General features: G+C 35.7%; 4 protein-coding genes across 4 annotated transcripts; 3 read left to right on the forward strand and 1 right to left on the reverse strand.

Moving 5' to 3' along the window:
• Positions 1-814: 814 nt before the first annotated feature.
• TRIADDRAFT_60487 (uncharacterized protein) lies at positions 815-4,382 on the forward strand (the record flags this gene model as incomplete). The annotated part of the gene is made up of 14 exons (XM_002116371.1): positions 815-946; positions 1,618-1,665; positions 2,087-2,316; positions 2,404-2,432; positions 2,528-2,657; positions 2,758-2,828; positions 2,930-2,982; positions 3,080-3,139; positions 3,312-3,361; positions 3,471-3,558; positions 3,657-3,837; positions 3,910-3,970; positions 4,091-4,183; positions 4,361-4,382. 14 exons carry the CDS (start codon positions 815-817, stop codon positions 4,380-4,382), a joined length of 1,248 nt encoding a protein of 415 aa, XP_002116407.1.
• Positions 4,383-4,885: 503 nt separating this feature from the next.
• On the reverse strand, positions 4,886-5,827 carry TRIADDRAFT_60488 (uncharacterized protein; the record flags this gene model as incomplete). Its single annotated transcript, XM_002116468.1, has 1 exon — positions 4,886-5,827. One exon carries the CDS (start codon positions 5,825-5,827, stop codon positions 4,886-4,888), a length of 942 nt encoding a protein of 313 aa, XP_002116504.1.
• A 2,593-nt stretch (positions 5,828-8,420) lies between these two features.
• TRIADDRAFT_60489 (uncharacterized protein) lies at positions 8,421-15,465 on the forward strand (the record flags this gene model as incomplete). Its single annotated transcript, XM_002116372.1, has 24 exons — positions 8,421-8,519; positions 9,295-9,347; positions 9,857-9,968; positions 10,065-10,127; positions 10,419-10,487; positions 10,601-10,741; positions 10,855-11,016; positions 11,115-11,186; positions 11,293-11,354; positions 11,782-11,977; positions 12,051-12,164; positions 12,704-12,813; positions 13,010-13,178; positions 13,335-13,402; positions 13,473-13,596; positions 13,702-13,824; positions 13,892-14,017; positions 14,139-14,264; positions 14,316-14,369; positions 14,510-14,571; positions 14,646-14,751; positions 14,876-15,058; positions 15,155-15,250; positions 15,334-15,465. 24 exons carry the CDS (start codon positions 8,421-8,423, stop codon positions 15,463-15,465), a joined length of 2,622 nt encoding a protein of 873 aa, XP_002116408.1.
• A 4,565-nt stretch (positions 15,466-20,030) lies between these two features.
• TRIADDRAFT_30752 (uncharacterized protein) lies at positions 20,031-20,930 on the forward strand (the record flags this gene model as incomplete). The annotated part of the gene is made up of 4 exons (XM_002116373.1): positions 20,031-20,128; positions 20,258-20,357; positions 20,593-20,684; positions 20,780-20,930. Coding segments are annotated over 4 exons (441 nt in total), but the record flags the coding sequence as incomplete, so codon positions are not given.
• Between the last annotated feature and the right edge of the window lie 2,750 nt (positions 20,931-23,680).

Raw genomic sequence — 23,680 nt, forward strand, 5'->3', positions numbered from 1 at the left:
AATGGTCTACAGTACCATGTCGGTTTAGGATTAACTCAATCCATTACTGTCCAAAGCTGCAAGTAGGATAGCTTGACAACCTCGTGAAAAGAAGGGGAAATAGAAGGGCTGTCCCTTTTTAGACTCCATCATTAGACTCCCTGCCGAGGTCTCTTTTAAAAGAGGTTGCTGCCAAATACTCCATACTCGAGCGGGTAGGGAAAGGGCAAGAAAGTACGGTAATCCTTTCCTCTTCGCCTATCGATTGCACCGTACGCCAGTGTCTAGCGTATAGTACTGTAGTGTACTAGTCTATCGTTGAAGTGGAAGTAGTGGCACATCCCCCTTTCCGTCCTCCATAGTCACTCCATTACCATCGCTGGCAAGTCTCTACTTATTGATGAGCAGCCGAGTGCCTTACTTTCAGATTGTCTCCTCTAACTCGAACAGATTGTCGACCATTTGATCAAGTGGATGAAAAAATTTCTTGCCTTGACAACCAACTCGTTCCAATCGTTTCTCGTCTGGTAAAGCAGGGTGCCAACGAGACGGCCGGTACGAGAATTGACACCGTCATCAGCTAGAGTAGCGCTAGATAATATCGAAAAAGAACTCGGTTATCATTTGCCGATTTATCTAGTCGGCGACAAATCCATCCTGGAAAGCGATTGACTGATGAAGGAAAGTGCTTGGACAGCATTGGATTTTACCTTGAAATTGACCATTCATTGCTTAGAAATTCATTGATATCGTGGTCATTGATTGGCTTGTTGTCTTCGCTAGCCCATCCAACACTTCTTGATTCTTCCATACTGGAAACATTGCTTGTTGGATCATGTCTTCCATTCAAAGTGGCAATTATACTCTGTCTCGAAATCGATCGACGGATGATTCTATCGTTGCTGTTCAAGTTAAATTGACAGATAGTTGTTTAAATGCTTTGGACAGTTATATCAAGTTCGCATTGGTAAGTAATATCACTACATTTGTTTGCTTCTTACTCGATTCGGAACAAACAATCCTTAAACTTCCTTAAACTGCCTTCATCATCTCGCTTAAAAAAGGATTGTCATCCTTGCCGCTCGAGAAGGATGAGTTTGCTTAGATTGGCTACATCAGTAGCGATGGGTACATTTGAATTGGCTTAACGTACCCATGTTAAATGGATTAAAAGTGCATTTAGTTTTTTTCCCCTGCACTGAATAGAATAGTATCCATTAAAGCTATCCACTCTCAATCTATCGACGGTAGGATAGTTGGAAATGGAACCGCAGCATGCCGATATAGCATACCTTAAAAGGATGTTATTGACTTCCCAATAGAACATGTACACTAGGTAGACGGACAGTAGATATATTAGTCCTATTCTTATGCTTTGTGGACTCATCTCCGACAGGGATAACTTTCCTATTTACTAGCGTCCTAGAGCGAAATTGTTCTATCAAGCGACACTGTATAGTCGGCAGTTTTATTTATCAACAATGAAGAAGGGAACCATTTCCCGATCTTTGCAATAATTTATCCATTGACTGCAGTACAAATACATGGAGCATAGCAATGATGATGTGCAAACCATGTTATTATCAAACTTGATCCACACGTAGTAATTGTCATTTCTTGTGAAATTGAATCTTACAGAAATTAAATGAAGATCACCCAACGTTATCATGTGATGGCAAGACTGGGGTAAGGCTTGATACTAATGAAATGACATTGGCTTGATTGAGTCGTTTTGATCATCATTGTCTGCCATACTTATTCTAGGACTGTGTAATAGCGTGGACAAAATGCATTAGGCAGGCGTTCTATGTTTTACTACTTTATTTGTCGTTCAAAATACTTGGATACTGTACTTTTAATATAATATCAGTAAATAGATTATAGTCAATTGATAAAGTAGTTGAAAACGATGATCAATTTACGACAGCAACTTGGGCATTGCTCTAATGTAGTTTGCCATCACTTTCCATTGGCTGTGATGGAAACAGTGTAATTTTTACCTATTGATTGATCTGGATTAGACGTAATCGACACTTAATAAGGGTAATTGGTGACAAATAGCTTGCCGTTGGCATTTTCAAAGTATTAATCTTATTCCACTCATTAGAGAATTTTCATACCGGATAAAAATGGAGGCAGAGACTTTCAGTTCTCTTGTACAACCTTACCGGAAGATCGGGGTCCCTTTGAATGCTATTCTATGCACCAATCTCATTCGGATAAAATGATCTATGAAGGGAGTATCACTACCAGGATGTCCATTCAAGCTACTGATGAAATTTACGCCAAGACAAAAATCAAAATGGAGAAAGCGGAAGAAGAACGCAAAGAATCACGGTAGGATTTCATGACTAAAATGATACTCTTGCAACTTTTTAACCGAATTGCAGCTACTTGACCAATCAATTGAATTGTTGATTTTAGGGCCAAGTTGGTCAATCCAGTCAGTAAAGGTTTGATCTATTGGTTATCGTTGAGGATAGTGCTATTGACGGCTAATGTTAGCTTCAAAGTGATGTTACCAATACATGTTTCCTTGTCTTTATAGCTACGAAAGGTGGGCGCAATAAATCCAAGCCAGTTCTACTTCGCCCAACTCGTACAATTCCTGCCAGTAAACCACTTTTGCCTTCACGGTCGACAAATTACGTTACTACATCGAGCAATAAGCCTTATAAGTATGACAACTTTGTAACGATTTATAATTGTGTAGTGCTACTTGCCTAAAGAATGACAACTCTATTTAAATACTACGCTTATTATATCATTTTATCATAGAGATCGAGTTATTCATTATTTAGCGATCCAGCCTCTCAACAAATTAGAACTTCTCACTAGATTACATAAAGGTAGCATTCTGACCTGTGGTATCAAAATTGAACTAAATTGTATTGAAGTGATAATAACTGTTCGTCAATCGTTGCTTTACGTTCATATCAATGCATTCTAGATGGACGAGCCAACAAGAAAGATACAAATAGACTAGGTAGCATCTTGAAAGAGGTATGTATAGTATGTAGAACGCTAAGATTATCATACAATGTTACATTCATTTCTGTAAAACTAATCCAGCATGAAACAACCCTATTCTAAAATATAGGTTGCCGTTATGAAAAATAATAAATTTTATCTACATAAACACTTGTACTCCGAAGTGCAGGTACTAATCGTTAAGATAATATTGATGAGCTATATTTCAGCAAATTGATAGTCATAATAGTTGTAGTGACTGTATTCACAATTACTACTGTAGGCATGTTCATTCATGATGTACTAATATTGAAAAATCAATTAGTCATTCATGGTAAACAATTTCAAAAATTTTATCCTAGGTGGATAAGTTTTCCTCCTATACGGAAAATGATAAGCGCTTAGTTGCTTTGTGAGTATTATCAAGTACTTACTGATACATTATCCCAAGTCAATAATAGGCGTAATATAGTTTAGTTAATAACGAAATAGTGTAATGGCTGAAATGCTTTTGGTTGCAGAAATATTTCTAAGTATTGCTCCAATGCTTTACGTGACAATGTAAATATATCCCAGTCGTCATCGAATGCTAGACGTACCGACGCAAAGGTTAGCCCCTTTGATATTGCAATACAGTACTATGTGCCTCAATTTCTCTGTAAGATAGATGAGTATAATAACAAATTTTGGTCAATTAAAATTTTTAGCAAGAAAAACATAAACCTAGCCCGAAAAAATCAGTCTCTACAAATCCTCCTTCAGGGTCGGATAAAAAGTGGCCCCATGGTGACGCGCAGCCTGCAACGTCCATTAAGAAAACGAAGAGAAATATCCACGAAACGGAATTTGAAAAGACTGTAAAGCAGCCAGAAAAGAGATCAAAACTTGGTAATCTTTTATGGTGACAAGTATAAGCAATTTCATTGGGGAATAACTAAATGTGGAATTTTATTTTAATAGAAAACTTAAACTCAATTATTAGCGCTGTAAATGATAAAGCGGGCGAAATCGATTATCTGGCGTAAGTTCATCACAGTTGCGTCGGCAGTACAAATAAGATCATTTAACAATTAAAATTTTATTGCATTTTTCAATGGACCGGAAAATGCGTGGTCATAACATTGTTGTCTTTCAATGGTAGGATGTATCCAACCATAACTGCTATGGCAGAGAGAGATCGCTATAAACGCATTTTTAACAAAGATTATACAGAATATACAAAGCTTAAAGAAAGGTATAGTGATATTGCTGACTTTTTTAGAGAGAAACAGAAACAGTTGGAAAGTCTTCCTGAAAACAGCAGTAAATACCGGGCAAGTTGTACTCTACAAGGCCGATCAATTCTACTTTGCTAAACACTATTGACACATTGGTATGATGTTGATAATAACAGCTATTTTCGATCTTGCAGGAAATTACCGATGAAGTTTTAAAGAAGTATGATGACATCACTAAGGTAAGCGGTAATTATTACAACAGCTAAGGACTGTAAGTGTACTGTCTCTTAAATTAAATATTCAATTGTGGCATGTTTTATCCTTTCTACTAAGCAGGATACCTCCTACAGTAAGGATAAGAGCAAATTGTACCAACTTTATAAAAAATTAAGTCATTTAAAGAAACAGATTGAAGAATTTCAAAAAAAGTAGCAAAATGAATAATATACATGATAAAAATTTTATAATGATATCGAGTGTGATTTGTTATGCTGTATAGTTGCATTGGTTGCTTGTTCATTAATTGGAATTGTATGTGTAGAGCGAAAAGATTGATTGATTAAAAGTTGTTGGTTTAGATATGCATTATACAGATGATCTATTACAAGTTATTGATATTTTCTTTTCTTGTATCTATGCCTGGTATGGCACTTTTAATAGCATCCCAAAATACAATTTTCCATCTTAGATGGGTTAATATGTTTTAATAAATGCATTGGCTATTTGGCTTTACCGAAAATGTACTTGTACACATTGGATTGAGGGCTATAAATAAAGCTTTGTTCTTCTAAATAGGTTAATGCCTTGATGACGGTATCTTTACGTAGATGTGCATACGTTAGGGTAGATCGAAGAAGATAGCATAGTTGTTGTAGTTCAACGGTTGTTTTTTCTTGCATAATTTCCAATATCAATTGAGCAAGATCACCGCTAGGATTGATAAGTTGAAAGCAATTGCCATCGAAGTCTTTCATTAACAATTCACCGTGGAGTACCATGATTTTTAATACTTTATCGAACGATGCTTGTATATCTTGGGCAGGATTGTTTGGAGTTTGGCATGTTTGTATTGTATGGGCCAACATCTCCTGATAAAGAAATGAATGGTTGCCAGTTGTTTGTAATTGCTTGCGTATCACATCTTGAATGAGGGTGTCTCTTTGAGTATCAGTCCATTGCTGGCAAGATTGCTTCTTGCCCAGTGGTAGCGTTATAGATGCATTGCATGTATAAACTCGTTGATGGAGTTGAATGATATCCTTCCATCTTTTATACTCGATATTAGGGCGTAACGTATCATTAACCAGGCGTTGGACAACAATTCTTTTACCGCTATCACGGTAGCCTTCAGTCACTCTGCCCATAATAGTGACTAAATCACCTAATTTGCAGTCTCGGATTTTATCTCGATCTTTCCACAGCGTGCAAGAAATTCTGCCGGTACCATCATCCAGTACAATTTCGTCCAATTTATTTTTCTTGACTACGCTGACAACATCTCCCATGATTTCCACTTTGTAAATAATGTGGTCGTGATAGAGGTAGACGTTGGTGAAATCTTTGACAGCCAATAAATGGTCGACATCTCGAATCAATAATTTGATATGAGCTGAAAAGAGAGGATCTAGTCCCCAATAGATTGGCGATGCAATGGTAGCCATGGATTCTTCCACGTTGACCTATTTGAAGTGGTAAGCAACTTGAACTAGTGGAGTAATTTATAAGCTGCTATCATCATCATCATCTTGCATAACAGATCAATTCCACCTATAAGAAATTGAGTTCATAAATAAGTTGTGTGAACACTTGAACGGCAGTGTTTACAGTGGAGACATTACTGTGCATCGGAGTGTGACAATCAGTTCAGATTGCTTTCTGCTTGTAGTTACTATATCCAGTCGACTTGTGCACAGTTCCTATGTTGAGGCGAGCTATATGTTACCTTGAACAAGGGATTCTATTCTAATCAATTATTTATCTACCCACCAAAACAACAGCAACAGCAACTGTACTAACAATGCTAACAGTAAACCGAAAGAGAGGCGAATAGGCAGCAGTCGTTCAAGCATTTAATAAGGATACGAGCTAACAATTTGCTGGTTATCTCAACTAAAGTGTGTATCTAAAATGATATCCTCAATGTGTCCACGATAGGCAGGCCAACGATGAGCTGCTTACTTGCTTCATTACTGAATTAATTGATGGCTGATGAAACTTTATTATCTATCGATTCAATCTATATCATGTCACAAAATATATATTATATTATACAGGGCTGCGGCTGCGTTTACTTTGCCACGTGACATCACCTTCTATTTTATTTAATAAATTTGGCAAAGTTATCTTCTATCTTGATAATTTTCCCTTTCCCTGATTTGAATTTGAACTTCGATGTGTACACGTGAGTGTACAGTACACAGTACTGTACACTCACTATACTGTACACTGTACACTGTACACAGTGTACTGTACTGTGCTACTAGTAATTAGTGCTGTAGACGTCGAGCGATTGGACGCCCAACGGACGTTCGATTTTGGACGTTCGGTATGTACGTTCGTTGTCAGATCGGACGTCGACGAACTGTACTGTACAGTGTACAGTGTACAGTACAGTGTATACAGTCAGTTTGTATAATCCCACCCCAATACTATACAGTACAGTAGTACAAACGTCTTTTACAACACTTTGTATTTCAGAGTCATGACTACAGTATACTGTACGCTGTTACGTACTGTACTACTGTACTGTATGTACAGTGTACAGTGTACAGTACAGTATAGTATAGTCTTATACCATACTGTACAGTGTACACTATATACTGTAGTGTTAACACTGTACACTGTGTACTGTACGTTGGTACGTTCAATGAACGTCCGACGTTCAAATTGGACGTTCGTAAGTTCGTTCATTAAAACTGGCGAACGTCCACAGTACTACTAGTAATCAGTCACGGACTACTAGAAGAGAACCGTGCCGTGCCGGTCCGGTACTCAGCTAATCAATCACAGTGCCATCTTCCGTAGGCTTAAAAATCGAAGCAAAGATCTTTCAGACTAGCTCGTATTGAGTTGAAGACTGTTCGCGTGCTTTGGTAGAGCTTCTGGCTATTGATTAAGTAGCTCGACTGTTTGTGTCGAGTTATATTGAGATTATTGACACGCTCCATGTCCGACTGTCCCGGAGTCTGTCTCTACAAGGGCGACAAACGAGGAAGGAGGGGACAGAGGAGGGGACAGGCCACTTTCGATACAAAATAAAGTGGAGGCTGATCATTTTTCCGCTCATTCTACTATATCGTATCAATGAAAGCGTATAACTAGATCATACTGTACAAAACCAACTTAGCAGCAGTTTGCAGCGAATTTGGATGCGATTAGTAGAGAGTATAGCAGCTATTTCGCCTCGTGAAATGGTCTGAGTAGCGACTAAAGTCGTCAAGCAAAGTTACGCGCCAACACGTATTTCATCACTTGAAGAACAAGTCGCAGACTGTAGAGATTGTATGGAATGCGCAGCTATGTTTGAGATGTCATGCTAATACAGTGTGATTGAACTCCAGCCTCGTCATGCTGCTGATAGCGATGGATGATAGTGTAGTATGGAATCTTCAGACTGTTTGAAACAGCCTACTCTGGTGCAGGCCAGATCGGCTGGGATCGTGTCTGGATTTCCGCAGTCCGTAGCCCGACCCATTCTTGTTGCCAGTTTTTAACAGCAACTACAGTGATCAAGCTCGACGACTGGCGGCGCTTCCTCCATTTTTCCGATCGTTACCGCTAGAAAAGCCTATAGGATTGGCTTATCCTCTAGAATCGACCGCTTAATTAGTCTGCAATTGTTAATTATGACTTGTTGATTAGTGGTGTCTTGATTTTATGCCTTAATTTTGCTAATGGATAGCAGCGTTGCAGATGAACAGCAATACTCCCGAGGCTCGCTGTTGGAAATCCGCCTCAAAAATTTCTTGTAATGGCATTGCATTCCAATGAAAGACTTATGTCTATGAATTGAAATAGCCATCTTCTATTCAGATTGATGATCTTCCTTAACAGAATGCTGTTTCTATGTTGCTGGATATAGGACTTACTCGGATTGTAAATTTCGTTTTGGTCCAAAAATGAACTTAGTCGCAGGACCCAACGGTAGGTAGAGAATAGCTAGTTTGATGCTGATGGAAGTTAAGGATGATCGAATTAACTTACGCTTAAATACAGTTCTTGAGCTAAAAAAGTTCGAAGTTGACAAACGATATTATGGTTCTATGCATGTTAGGATCTGGTAAATCTTCCATTGTGTGTGCAGTATGTCTAGGATTAGCAGGTTCTCCGAGTGTTTTGGGTAGAGCTAAGCAAGTAAGTAAGCGTATTTCGTGTTGATTTTCCTGCCCATGCTAGTCATAATTGTATGCATGGTTATTATTTGATCATCCACTTGGCCTCTGATCTCCAGTACAATCTAATGGAATAATACTAGCGTAATCTGGATTGAAATCAATCAATGCTATATGATACCATGCAATCCAAATGAATAATCAAACTCAGAGTGTACAAAATGGGCAATTAATCTAATGATAATGCTAGAATAGCTGTCGTCATTGCCATGATATACTATAAAGCTATTCGATATACAGTAATCAATTGATGGCGCGGCATTACGGCTGCAAACAACGACAAGAAAACGCTTGCATAGCTCGTTACATGAAAGCGAATCGGAAATGAAGCATCCATGAAGCTATGCGGTCCAATAAAATGAACAGTAGACATTAAAAATACCACAAGAGGCAGAAATTGTTATCGTTGTCATAAGTGCTAGTATCTCCAGTGCATTGCAGCGGTACGGATTACAAATGGAATTCTGTGTACCTAAACTGCCCTCAAAATATGAAATTGAAATGATAATTAATTAAAGGACAGGCTTGACTGACACAACAATGCCTAAATCGAATGTTTTTATCAGTTAGAAGATTTGCAAACTCGTCGCCATATCTTGATAACAAACGACTCGAGCTGCTCAAATACTTGTTGACAGTGCCCACGACTCTAACACATTCCCGAAAATATTGATGGAATGGCGCTAAACAGAGTTTGGTCATCATATATTAAATTAATATTTTTTTACTTTATCTAGATCAAAGATTTTATCAAGCATGGCCAAATGGAAGCTATTGTAGAAATTACCCTGTAAGTACCATGTTCTATCGTAACGTGAATTAAATGAGACTTGCAGCTGGAACCGCATTAGTGTTTACTGCCACAATTTTCGACTTCAATCGCAGCAATAACGCACAAATAGCCTATCCTTTACAAATAGTGAGTGAATGGGCCGATTCAGCCGACTTATTCCTACTTTACAAGGAGAGAAATATCTACTTTATGGATTTGAATGGATGATTCCTTTAATATACGTATTCATCATTATTCCGTTCGAGGGTTCTTGTTAAGCACTAGTAGTAGTAGTAGAGCTGACGCTAGGCCGCTATTTCCATTTTAATGAAGGTATAGATTCTTTGTACTGAAAATCGTTCACAGGATTATTGCATGATGTATCAAATAAAATCAGTTTACAATAGGGGACCATAGACAGTGTTAGGCTGATAAATATTCGCAAAGGCCCTTACGCTGTGTGTGATTGTCAATGCGGTCTCATCACAAATTGTTGCCCTGATATAACTATCAATTTTCCATCGCAGATTCAATCCACCACCAAATACCGTTATTAAATCAGTTTTTAAGCAAAATAGCGATATGCAAGGCAGTACTAGTAACTGGTTCATAAATGGAACACAAAGTTCTAAAAAAAAGGTACGGGAGATACTGTTTTGCATTCGGTGATTTGATTTTTGCTCATGGCTCAAATAGACGAAAGATCGTCATAATGCATTTATTACCCTATTGTAGGTTGCAGAATTAGTTAAATCTTTCAACATTCAAGTGGATAATCTTTGCCAATTTCTACCTCAAGTGAGTCTATGCTGTACAATAATTCTACTGCTCTACTCAGTGGAAAGTAGTAATAAAATTACAAGTAGATTTATTTGGGCATCTAAACTTTATCTTCTATCAAAATTGGTAAAGACTGTACTAACATATGCTTACATGTTTCCGTAATTTATCTAAAGGACAAAGTAGTAGAATTTGCTAGGTTGTCAAACGAAGATTTATTGAAGGAAACGGAAAAAACGGTTATGACTTGCCGCATTCTACTTCTACAGAAGCCCTTTTATGAACTAGTTGCAATTTATTTAAACACAGATCAATCCAGAGTTATATCAAAAACATCAAAAATTATTAAATTTTCGATCTGGAGAAGACAATCATATGGTAAAATTTAGCCTTGGCGTGATTAAAAATCTATTTCCTCTGTTCATTTTCTTCTTAAGGTAATTGCGTGTTGCGGATAATTCTTTCTGGCTTCTTGCACTATTTAAAATTAGAAAGAAATTAACAAAAGGGAAGAACATTTAAAAGATCTTGAAAGTAAAAATCAAGTGTTGCATCAAAGAGTGCAAAGATATCGAGAACGCGAAAAGCATCAAGATAAACTTCGACTACTTAAAATAAAACGCTGTTGGGTGGTATGTATTTCAGCATTTAGCAGTTGTTGCCTATCTTAGTAGTTTAATCCTTTATTTTCAAGTACGTTGATTAAAGTAACCTTTACACACACTGCCACCTTTTTTAATGACAGGAATATAACAACCAACGAATGAAATATTTCCACAGTAAGAAAGAGTTACAGAAACTAGAGGATGAATTAAAAGAATTACGAGAATCTCACACGCCTCAGATAAATGCTATAGATAAGCTGAGAGAAAAGCGTACTAATTTAAAATCCAAAGTCGACAAACAGGTTTGTATCCTTCAGAGGATGTTGTCAAGTTTTACATGAAATTGTTTGCATGCCAATTAGTATAACGTAACACTCTTCTCTTACAATTTCTGAAACAGTCGACGGATATAAAGAATGACCAGAACAAGATTCGAGCTTGTAAAAGCGATAATTATAAACTTATTAAGAAGGTTGGCTTTAGCGTTCAATTTTTTAATTGAATTAGGTGTATGGACAATGGCAATCAATTTCTTTATTTTAATCATGTAGTAATGGTAAGTTTACTGTCCAAAATAGGCTGAAAATTTAAGGAATGATTTCAAACTCAAAGTGGCACAGGAACAAGAAAGAGCAACAAGGTTTGAGAGTATATAACTGTGGCTCTGAAGGGAGCTTTTGATACCTTGTAGTAACGCATGACAATATCATAATCTCTAACTAATATAGAATAGATGATTTAAAAAGAAAGCTTACCAGTGTTCAAGATGAGCTGAAATGTTTTCCTCCCATGCAGGAGTTGGAAGTAAACCACAATAATAATGTCCCTGTTAATAGATTTTTAAGTTTATTCATGAATTTGCATTGATTTTGATATCGGCACCTTAAATTAAAAGCAAGAAATCGCTCAAAAGTCATCTGAGTTTCGCCAGTTAGAAACGTCTCGGAGAATGCTTGTATCGGAAAAGGAAATGGCCGAAGAGCGCTGTCGTGACATAGCGACAGAGATTAAAGGTATCACATTTGTAAATTGTATACCTTATGTAAACGATTGTATTAATAACATAGATATTGCTTGGCTTTGTTTTTATATGAAGATATTGAAACAGATCTCAATAAAGCCAATGATGTCAAGACAGCAAGATTAGATATTGTGAGGGGATATTCAAAGGATACCTATCAGGCGGCAAAATGGCTAAATGAGAATAAGAATGAGCGCCAATTTAAGAATCCTACTGAAATTTGGGGTCCTATCGCAGTTGAGGTATAACTGCCTTAAAAATTGACACCAAATATCGATAACCAAACTAAATATATATTTTATGGCTTTATTGCAGATCAATGTAAGAGATCAACGTTATGCAAAATATGTGGAGAACCATATAGCTTTACGCGATATGATGGCATTCGTCTTCTCTAATAGTGATGATTCGAAGACGTTCCTTCAGGAGGTAATGATAGCTACAAAATAGGTCTTTGATAAAAGTTACAAATGATGTGGTCAGGATAAGTATGTTTATTTTCATTTTCGTATTTCTTTATTAGGTTCATGATAAACAGAAGCTAAAGGTCAATGCAATTGTTCCCAATGGTCAGCCGATGGATCAATATAAACCGAATCATTCTATAGATAACATTCGGTATTTTGAATATTGTATTACTGATAGTGTTCAACTCGTAGTAACTCCTATCAAAAAAGGTTTCATTAATGACTTATTATTGATGATCATTATACCATTGTTTGATTTATTAGCAAGTATGGTTTTAGCTGTTACATGGATTCCCTAATTGATGCACCAAGTACTGTCTTAAAGTACTTGTACAGTCAGTACGGAATTTATAAAGTTCCAATTGGGAATAGACCTCTAACAGAATCTGAACACGAGGCATGTACTAGATTGTTTATTACAGGACTATGCAGCTAGTTGTGATTACTTGTAGATATTTATTCGCTTATTATTAAGTAATTAATTGCTTGATTTTGCTTTAGATTGTAAGTGACTTGAAAATAGACAACTTTTATGCCGCAGATTCTCATCATGTTTCTCGGCGATCGAGATATGGCCAAAGAGAAATTTCAACCCGAATTACAGCTATCAGGTCTGTTGATTGTTATGAATTAGCAAGACATTTTTTTGTATTGCTGTATTCGGAATTTTGCATGCTATCACCGATGAATATATACTTAGAAAGTGTTAAGCGATAGATTTTTCTTGATTGTCCTGCTAAAGTGGTATTCTTTATATAGTTCAAGTTTACACTACTAAGGATTACTCTGTTTTTTGGATAATTTTAGAGATGCAAAGTACCTTAATAACAATGTGGATACAAAACAAGTCGAAACTTTGAATAAGAAAAGATCTAAATTGCAAGAGCAAGTCAGATCTGTACAGTCTGAAACTGCAAAAATTAAGGAAGATCTGAAACCAATTGAGGCAGAGATTGCAACAATAAATGATAGCAAAGTAAATATTTGACAAACTAAATTTAGTAGTAGTTAATTTAACGGATTAATTTTGTAATTAGTAATTGTGACATACACGTAAGTTATTATTATCACTTATGTATGCGTAAGCCTTAGATTGATATTAATGTATCATTTATTAATTCGTAATACTTAGAAAATGGTGGAAAATAAGAAGTCTAGAATAGTTGTTTCAGAAACTAAAATTAATGGATATCGGAAAAGGTTGGCTAATTAAGGTTGATATCATTTTGAAGGATTTTGCAAATAAATAAAATTTTCATTCTATTCCTAGTATTGAACAAGAAGAAGCTGTCTACTTTGATAAAGACGAAGAAGAAAAGAAACTATTTAAAAATTTAAAAAATATAGACAAAGAGAAATTAGAAGTAACTAAAAGAATGGCGAGTATTGTAGAGGTATGAGTAGGTTTCTTAATTGGGTTGGTTTCAACATAGTCCATGTCGTAATGTTTACTGATAATAGGTTTAGTTGATAAAGTTGTATATTTGCTATTGCTTAAGCAATACGTTGACCGCGTCAAAGAGAATGTCATAGACCTGGTCAAATTGTTAGACATTAACCGAGAATATGAATACTATTCGGAAATATTGGCTAGGGCCGAAAAAGAAGCTGAAAATGTCATTGTAAGAAGGAGTATTGTATTGATTGGAGATTACTATACTGCGATAATAAATCAACTTTATCAATTAGGAGCAAAGAGCTAGGAAAATGAGGGAGACCCAAGTGCTAAAGGATGCTGCTAAAAATGCATTAAATGTTGCCAAGAAAGAAAGTAACGTTGGACAGAAAGAAAATCTACCAAGGGAACTACAGGAAGTAATACGCTCAGTTGTTTTGTTATTTCAATACTTTGGATAAAATGTTTTTAATGACTTAAATGGGGTCGATGTTTCTACAGAATGGTCTAACGAGATGTGCGCAACTTTTTAATTTATAGCGATTGTCATTGGAGCCAGATGATATCGAAGAGATTAATGAAAAGATTCAGGCAGAGAAATCGAAATTGCAATTAAATACTCAAGATGATGCATCTGTAACTGCCGGCATTTATTTTTATGTTTTTGTAAGGGACTGTGAGTTGTAGATTGATTGCTACTACGATTATTTATATTAGGTTGTTGATGAATATGAGAAGAATAATTCCGCTATAACGGCGCTCACTGATGAGGTATTGATTGTACTTTTGTTATCTGTATTTTACTGCTCTGTGAGGCTAACACAACTAATGCTAGGTTGACATAATCAAATCTTGCGCTTAGAGCTTTGGTAGTATAAGGTCATCGTTATTGTTGATTTCCTTACTTATAGATTTCAAAGATGAAAGGAAAGATCTGCGCTGAAAAGTATAAAGTAAAAGAATGCATTGATAGGTAATGATAGAATGGTAATTGTCAATGATCCATTTATTCTTGCGTGACCTTAAATTCTCTCTCTCTTATCAAAGCTGGACTACAGGTATTAAGCATATGACTGCCGGTATAGATCAGAAATTTCAACATTTCTTTAACAAGTTAAATTGTGTTGGAGAAATAAAATTGCGTACAAATAAGGTAATCAAGTACAATAGAGTAATGTATTATATTTTACCAAGTTACTGATAGTCTTGAATTAGTAATTATAATTTTAGGGGTTTTTTGATATCATGCTACATATCAATCCTACTTTTTTTAACAGGATGAAGATTTTTCTAAGTTTGCCATCGAAATTTGGGTTAAGTTTCGTTCGACCGACAAAGTTCAGTTACTAGATAGTCATTTACAAAGTGGTGGAGAGCGGAGTGTTGCTACCATAATCTACTTAATTTCCCTTCAAGAGTTTACTATTTGTCCGTTTAGAATTGTCGATGAAATTAATCAGGTCTCGATTATAGTAGAAATGTGTTAAATTTCGTTTATTTAGATTATCCTTGGAGTTTTATAATGTGATGGTAGTACCCTTATGATATATTTTCAGGGTATGGATCCACAAAATGAAAAAAGGATATTCGAGTTTGTTCTAGAAGTATCATCCAATTCTAAAGTATCTCAATATTTACTTATTACGCCTAAGGTGAGTGAATTCACTGTTTTGCTGGACTGGCTAATGATTGATTTGTTTTTTGTAACTATTGTTTATGCTTTTATGTGTGATAGTTGTTACCAAATCTATGCTATGATGGTAAATTGACGGCGTTATTCATTTACAATGGTCCGAATATGTTGGATCAGCAACAATGGAATTTAAAGCGTTTCATTGGTAAAAAGCACATCGAGGGAAAAAAATGAAATCGTCAACATCAGCGTTATATCACCATTCTTCTCTTGTATTTGAAAAGTGCATGGAAGTTGTTAATTATAAAGATATGTGGTTCGAGCATGATTTTATGTTACGTAGTGAATTATCGAAGTATTTAGTCTTGTAGCTTACTCTACCAACATGTGTGTGATTGGCCATTCGACCATGATAGTTTTGGGTCGTTTGTTATTGTTCTTACAGGATTTTGCAGTTGCACCCAATCGTGGATACCGACATAGTGTAATGTATCGCATTTACTGATTACCAGAAATAATTTGGCCATTAAAGTAATCGTTGGTGAATGTTTAACATCGATAAACTATTTCAATGGTCATGCTGGTGATGTTGTTTTATGTACTATAAAACTAAGAATAAATTATTCGTTCCTTCAACATTTGTATCTTGTATTAATTCTATTTGGTGGAGTGTTACTTTTTTGTAACGCTTTTAGGTTGATTGATGCTATCCCGCTGCTAGTGATTTTTTAATTTAATTAAACCTGAAGCAGTCAGCGCCTGCTGTATGCATAACAAGTGTGTAAGCACCAAACAGCTGAGTAACGAAATCGTGGTCGTATAGAATGGATAAATCAATCGCTATCTGACGATTTTTGAAATGTCGACAAGAAGGTTTTTAGACGTACTATATATATACTGTAGTAGTTTGCGTTGATTAGCGAGGTTACCTACCTTTTCGATTTCAGTCGAATTTCTTAGCGAGAATAGAGTTTGGAAAGCATAATAGTTTCAGTAGGAATCTTATCACGTAGACATTGCGCTACTTATATATACACTTATAGCGAGAATATGTAGAAAAATGGAACGGATAGTATATGTGGGAAGCATGACTAGCACTGTCCAAAAATTGAATATCAGTAGTCCGAATCGCAGTATATGCTTTCTAAACTGCGCTTTACTGATCCCTACATCTGATTGAGTAAAAAGATGATTAGTTTTAGGTCGTTAACAACAATAACGATGCAAAACTGGTGATAGCAATATGTTTCCTAGAAAAACAACTTTAACGGATGTTATCAAAAGTAAGCGCTCACATTCTCTCCTGTTACAATAACCGAATCCATTTATGAAATTGAGCACTGTACTGTAGGTGGAAGCTAGAAATTTTTCTTGCGTATTGACTGCTTCAAATAGAGAAAGCAAGAGAGTGCACATATAGTACTGCATCATTCTACAGTATTGTACAAGTTTCAATTGAAGGCATTCTTAATGACCACTTTTATTTAACTTAAGGAATTAATGCATACTGTCTCTTTTTTGTCATGCAGTCGTAAGTCTCGCTGTGCGACACTTCTTAAACTGGTATGACTGATTGAAGAGAAAGTGTTTCTGTAGTACTATACAAGTTTCAACTGAAGGCATTATTTATGATCATTTTATGCTATCAATCAATATATCTTGTCTCTTTTGGTTATCCAGTCGTAAAATCGCGGTGAGATACTTCTTTTCTTGGCAACACTGCTTCAAGAGAGAATGCACCTACAGTACTGTACTGTCCCAGTAATAAGCAGCCAAGATTGGAAACTTTTTCCAATTTGATATTCAAGACATACCCTCGTATTTGAGTGACCATTGGTGTAAAGAATCAATGCATACTGCCTTTCTTTTGCTAGTCTCAATGAGACATTTTCTTTCCTAAGATATGAAATTTTTTCATAATCTCCATTTAAGGCTAGTACGCGTACTTGAATGACCTTTTTATGCAAGAATCAAATGCATACTGCGTTCTTTTGTAATCCAGTCATACAGTCTAATAAGTGAGACACTTCCTTTTGTGGCAGGACTGCTTAGAGAGAGAGAGAGAGCGTCTACAGTACCTATCAGTAAGTAGTCAAGACTTGTACAAGCATATTTAAACGACCATTTCATGTTTAGAATGAAATCATGCTATCCATCTCCTTTTGTAGTTTAGTCACAGAGTATCCGTGAGACACTTCCTTTGGTAGCAGAACTGCTTCTCTCTCTCAAGAGTGTGTCTACAATATGCAACGCAATGCAATTGCGTCGGCAATGGTAGCCATGGATTCTTCCACGTTGACCTATTTGAAGTGGTAAGCAGCTTGAACTAGTGGAGTAATTTATACACTGCTATCATCATCATCTTGCGTAACAGATCAATTCCAGCTATAAGAAATCGAGTTAATAAATAAGTTGTGCGAATACTTGAACGGCAGTGTTTACAGTAGAAACATTACTGTACGTCGGAGTGTGACAATCAGTTAAGATTGCTTTCTGCTTGTAGTTACCATATCCAGTCAACTTTTGCACAGTTCCTATGTTGAGGCGAGCTAGGTGTTACCTTGAACAAGGGATTCTATTCTAATCAATTATTTATCTACCCACCAAAACAACAGCAACAGCAACTGTACTAACAATGCTAACAGTAAACCGAAAGAGAGGCGAATAGGCAGCAGTCGTTCAAGTATTTAATAAGGATACGAGCTAACGATTTGCTGGTTATCTCAACTGAAGTGTGTATCTAAAATGATACCCTCAATTTGTCCACGATAGGCAGGCCAACGATGAGCTGCTTACTTGCTTCATTACTGAATTAATTAATGGCTGATGAAACTTTATTATACTGTATATAAATTAAGTCTATATCATGTAACAAAATATATTATATTATATGTATTATATTATATATAGATTAAATCTGTATCATGTAACAAAATATATTATATTATATTATATATAGATTAAATCTATATAATGTAACAAAAAATATATTAGATTATATATATTATATATTATATATAAATTAAATCTAATCTATATAATGTTGCAAAATATATTAGATTATACTGTACAGTATATTATAAACTGTACAGTACATGATATTATTAGTTGAAACGGTTGCGTTTCGTATCCACTGTAGAAGTCCATAACATAGGCAAGCATAAATAGTGTCACTCTAAGAGATAAGAATAACTGGCCAAGGAGGACAGATATTTTCAGCGGTAGTTACTGTACTGTACTGTACAGATGTGGTTTTTGCTCACTGCACACGTACAGTACTTTACACTGTTGACTGTTGGGTACTATACACTGTACAGTGTACTGTCCAATACTGTACGTCCATTACAGTACCTGTCATGCCCTTTACAGTACTGAGTACTGTGGGTTACGGTACTGAGTACTGTACGGTCGGAGGCTGCATCATGGCCTGGAAAACATGCTGGAAAAACGGAGACATTCTAATGGAATGCATGAATAACGAAGAGTCGATGCCTTTTCCCATAGAATCTTGACATTCTCAGAGATTCCTATCGGGACTCTCCTACATTACTCTATTTATCATCGAGTCAACTTTATGACAGTCTTGGTCAGCCAATAGTCAACAATGCACAAGTTTGATCCACAAAGTCCAAATCTCAGAAATTTCTAGAATGAATCGAATGATTGCAGTCCAAACGTACCGCAACAGGAACTCGTACTAGGCAAACTACCGGTCGTCTACCGCAATGGACAGTATAATACCTCGGGGTATTGATCCAGTCTGTACCGTAATGTCCGTCAGTCCAATACAATTCCAGTCGGTACGAGCAAACTTGTTAAAAGACAAGTCGCAGTCGGTCCAAGCCAATTTTGCCAGTCATCTCGCTCGAGCTAGTGAGGGAAAGAGCTGCAAGCGTAGTTGTAATTTTTTGCTTCCTTGGTCAAGCATTTCACTCCAGTGATTTGTCCAACCTTGAAATTTGTGACCTATTCCAACCACTTATTGTCAAATTGTTAGCAATGGAGGTAATGTGCAACTTGTATACAGTAGTAGTACACTTGTTATTGGTGGGCTATTTGGCAACCTCATATACAGCTCTCGGTGGTCTATTCGAGATTGAATCGTCTCGATTGATTGGACAACCTGGTTGCAATTCATTTTTCAGGGCCAGGATAGGATTCGTCATCGAGTAGTGGAGCATAGCATTTTGTAGTCCACTGTATACTGAGGCAAACTGCTTTCTTATAGTCCACCGCTGTACAAAATAAGAGTGTAGACAATCTATAGTTAGTAGCCATTACCAATGGATCGTACTCGTAGTATGAAACTTTGATGCGATTCTTGTCGTCATCAATCGGTAATGCATTACTTTACTACAAAGCACCTTGATACATAATGGACGAGTGCCATCGTCGATGGACGAGACGGGACTTGGAATAGACGATCAGCCTAACTGAGGCTAACTCTTGGATCTTTTCTTTTACTAGGAAGAGATTATCAATGATCTTAAAGAACTCATCCAGTCTGCCAAGACCCAGCATGTCAAGCAACTTTTAACAGGCGAATTAGCAAAAGTAGAAAATAGGAAAGCGACTACAGCTCGAAAAAATGAAACTGCTGTCAACAAAACCAGTATAAAAGCGGCTGCAAGTGTAAAGAATATTGATCGATACGGTAAAAATGACAACTCCATTTGCAACCCATGATTATGTATTGTAGACTAGCTTTCAACATGAGTGAATACACTTAAATGATTTGAACCTAAAGTAATCGGGGTAGGTAACACATTATACGTATACTCTTCTTTGGCTTACACACAGGATGGGATCAGTCCGATAAATTTGTTAAATTATACATCTCTCTCAGTGGAATCAATGCTTTGCCAAAAGAGCAAATTAATGTCACTTTCACCTCCAGGTCAGTAATTGCATTAATAAAATACAACCTGCTCTTGTGGATATTCGCCTGAAAGTGTTGGACGTTTAATATCAATGGATGAAAATGACTTACTTTTTATCTCAATCCTATTTCTTGATGGTTATTTAGCTCTATTAGTCTTTCTGTCGTCAATTTCAATAACAAGAACTATGCCTTAAATATAAAGGGACTCTTTGCTAAGATCGTTCCAGAATCGAGCACATTCAAGGTGAATTTATATGCTGTACTACCATACGCGTATCGATAATTAAAATGTAGACCATAATAAAAGGAATAAAGTTACTGCCATTACTATAAAAACCATTGCCAGGTTCTGTCATGATGCTCTAAATGAACCACAGTTATTTTATTATCAAGTGGACAATAACATGATCTAGTCGTATTATCGGGTGGTTCATTTTAATCTTGATTCAATTACCTACACTATTATCGTCTGCTATTAGGTGAAAACAGATGATATCGTCGTGAGTATGAAGAAAGAGAAAACAAGTGAACGCTGGTCTCATTTAACAAAGTCGGAGGTCAAAGAGACAGTGTAAGTCACTGAACGTCATGCTGTTGATCCGCTTTATCGGTACATGTCGCTAACTCATTCATATTAACTATTCATAAAACTTATAATGTTATTAGTAAGCCAGAACTAAATTCAAATGAAGATCCTTCTAAAGGTATTATGGATATGATGAAGAAAATGTATGATGAAGGCGATGATGAAATGAAGCGAACCATTGCTAAAGCGTGGACCGAATCGCGAGATAAAAGCATGCAAGGACTAGCATAGAATCAATTCAACTGGCTATTTTATGCAACTACGGCATTGCTGGAAATAAAATAGGATTCTCCATTTAGATGTATCTGTCAAATACGCATTATCTTATGGCATTAGTGATAGTGTTGTTCGCATTCACTGTTTATTATCGTACTGTTTTCGCACTTTTTTCAAATTATACTTCCATGACTGTAGCCTACCATTCCCATACTGTGATACCATAAGTCATTTCGTAAGTATGATTACTGCCGTCAGCGGCCAAATTGTATTCTTGCAGTAGTTCGTATTGAAGCTTTTAATAAATTTCATGTAAATTTGTAAGAGTACCTCGTACTAAGAATTGTGTGATTATGTAAGTAATCGTTTTCATTAAAATTAACCAAGTTCTTAAGATATGGTATTTGAAATAGATTAGGGCATTCTTTTGTTGTATATGTTATACTCAGGTAGCTAGCACATGCATAGATTAAAATGATTACAAATACTGAAAACCACCTATCCTAATCTACAGTAAAAGCATTAGTAGGTATTACAATCGTCTTACATGATGATGATTTATTTGCTCATATTGATTTTATGTCGTTTAAGTTCATACTCGTATATATATACTGCGGGCAGTATTGCATATATACATATTCCATATACGCGTATATATACACATACAGTACATACATATACTCATAGAATATAGATGTCCCATTGGAAAAACATAAATAGACCTCAGTTTAAAAATTTTACAAAAAAAGTGCAATGTTTATCATTTGCAACTTATGCAAACGACTATTAGGGTAAATACCATTCAGCCAAGTAATTGACAGCATTATCGCAATATAAAGCTATTCCTTCGAGAAAAATGGTTACCGAGAGTGACATTTTTGTAAGGTACGGTACATAAAGTGAATTTCATATTTAGAGCAGATACGTACTATTGCTATTTCAAGGGTCAGTAACGTTACCACAGTAATGATAACCACCGTTGTAATTAAGGAAAATTTGAAAAAAAACATCAACTAAAGCGCAATCTAAAAGGCAATATTCAAACTACAATACTAGAAATATAACTTTAAAATACAATTACCGCAAATAAATCAAAGATCATAAATTTCATAGCTGCTAATGTTTACTCATTTTATCACTTCTTATTAGCTAACTTTTGAAAAAATGATCTATTTTGTCAATTTTCTTTGCTACAATTAGATACCTATAAGCCTTTAGACGGCGCATTGCGTACCTACAATGATCTGAGATATTTGATAGTACACCGTAAACAGATATCGAGGACATTCCGTAGTAATTTATGACTGCAACAAAACAGAAATTCGACAAACTCGTATTTGAAATAGTACGTTACTGCTCCATTGAGATTGAGATACAAGTTATAACAAGTATGGAAACAAAAACAAAAAAATAATAATAATAATTGTTGCAATTCTAAACAATCATGACGGCAAAGAATAGTCACAAATGCCCACTACTCTAAATGCATTTAGACAGATGCAAGCCAAGATCGCCTATTGAGTGGAATATTACACTATACAGTATCTGAATTAAAGCCGATACAGTGATACTTTTGTAAATACCTTGAATTGGCTAGCCATTCTCCAAATGATTAGCAATAAATTAATTAAGAATCTGCACTATGGCAATTTTTAAATCAAAATACGATCGTACTTGAAACGATTCTAAACGCACTCAACCATAGTTTATGTTCAAAAATACAATAGCGAAAATTTGCAAACGTAAACTGGTTGTTCATATTGTTGTATTGTTGTATATATATAGCACTACTGACTAACAATTCAAAGTTATAACTGCAACATGTTGCACGAAAAATCTATTCTGCAATACCGCTTTAGCTATTATTTAGGTTAACATTACATCCTCAATCCCATTAGGGAAACTCAATTGATAATAAATATTACAAAATATACAAAGTTATTGTACCACATTTAAAATAAATAAATCAATACTTTCTTTTAAATCCAGTATTGAAATTGACTTAAGAAACATCCGATGCAAGTTAATTTTTTATCATTACAATGTTATTAGACAGTAGACACTGTATTTCAAAATAAATCCCAAACAAGATGCTGAAATTGTATTCCATGGATACTATGAGTTGCACAGGGTAGTAAAGAAGATGAAACAATATCTAGAAGCTTCAATGTCGAAAGGAAATATCGACATTTCGATTTAGAACCATACAAAGCCTTTCTGTCGTTGAATCGTTGTGATAAATGCAAAAAAAAATCAGCTATACACTTGGTACATGTTGATGTTGCTGATATTTTGCATGCATGGCATTAGAAGTTTCATCAGGTGCCATATATGAAAGATCATTATAATTACTCCATGAACCTTGTGAATAGGTCATCAAGTTGGATTGCATCGATTCCCCAGAAGTGGATAAAGGACACTCAGAATCAGTAGCGCCTTGAACACTGCCCAACGGCTGTATGCTCTGGCCATATGAAATCGGGCTCTATAAAGAGACAAAGTTGAAAAAAGATTTAAAGTCTATCTTGCTATTGCTAGATATCTATATTGCAAATATAGCCTCTTGAATTATTCCAATGGTTCAGATACACCAGCAATCTATTCATATAATTCCAATACATAGAATATATCAAGAATTAACTCTATTAGGTATTTAGCAAATAGAAGGCGATATCATGGAGGAAACGTTATCACATCAAAAGATATTTCTTGAAGTTAGCTGAAGTCAGAGTAACAACTATGTAGCTGTAAAGTTAAAACGATTA

Source organism: Trichoplax adhaerens, genomic scaffold (genome assembly GCF_000150275.1).
Source record: "Trichoplax adhaerens TRIADscaffold_15 genomic scaffold, whole genome shotgun sequence".
In the NCBI taxonomy this organism is placed as follows: Eukaryota; Metazoa; Placozoa; class Uniplacotomia; order Trichoplacea; family Trichoplacidae; genus Trichoplax; species Trichoplax adhaerens.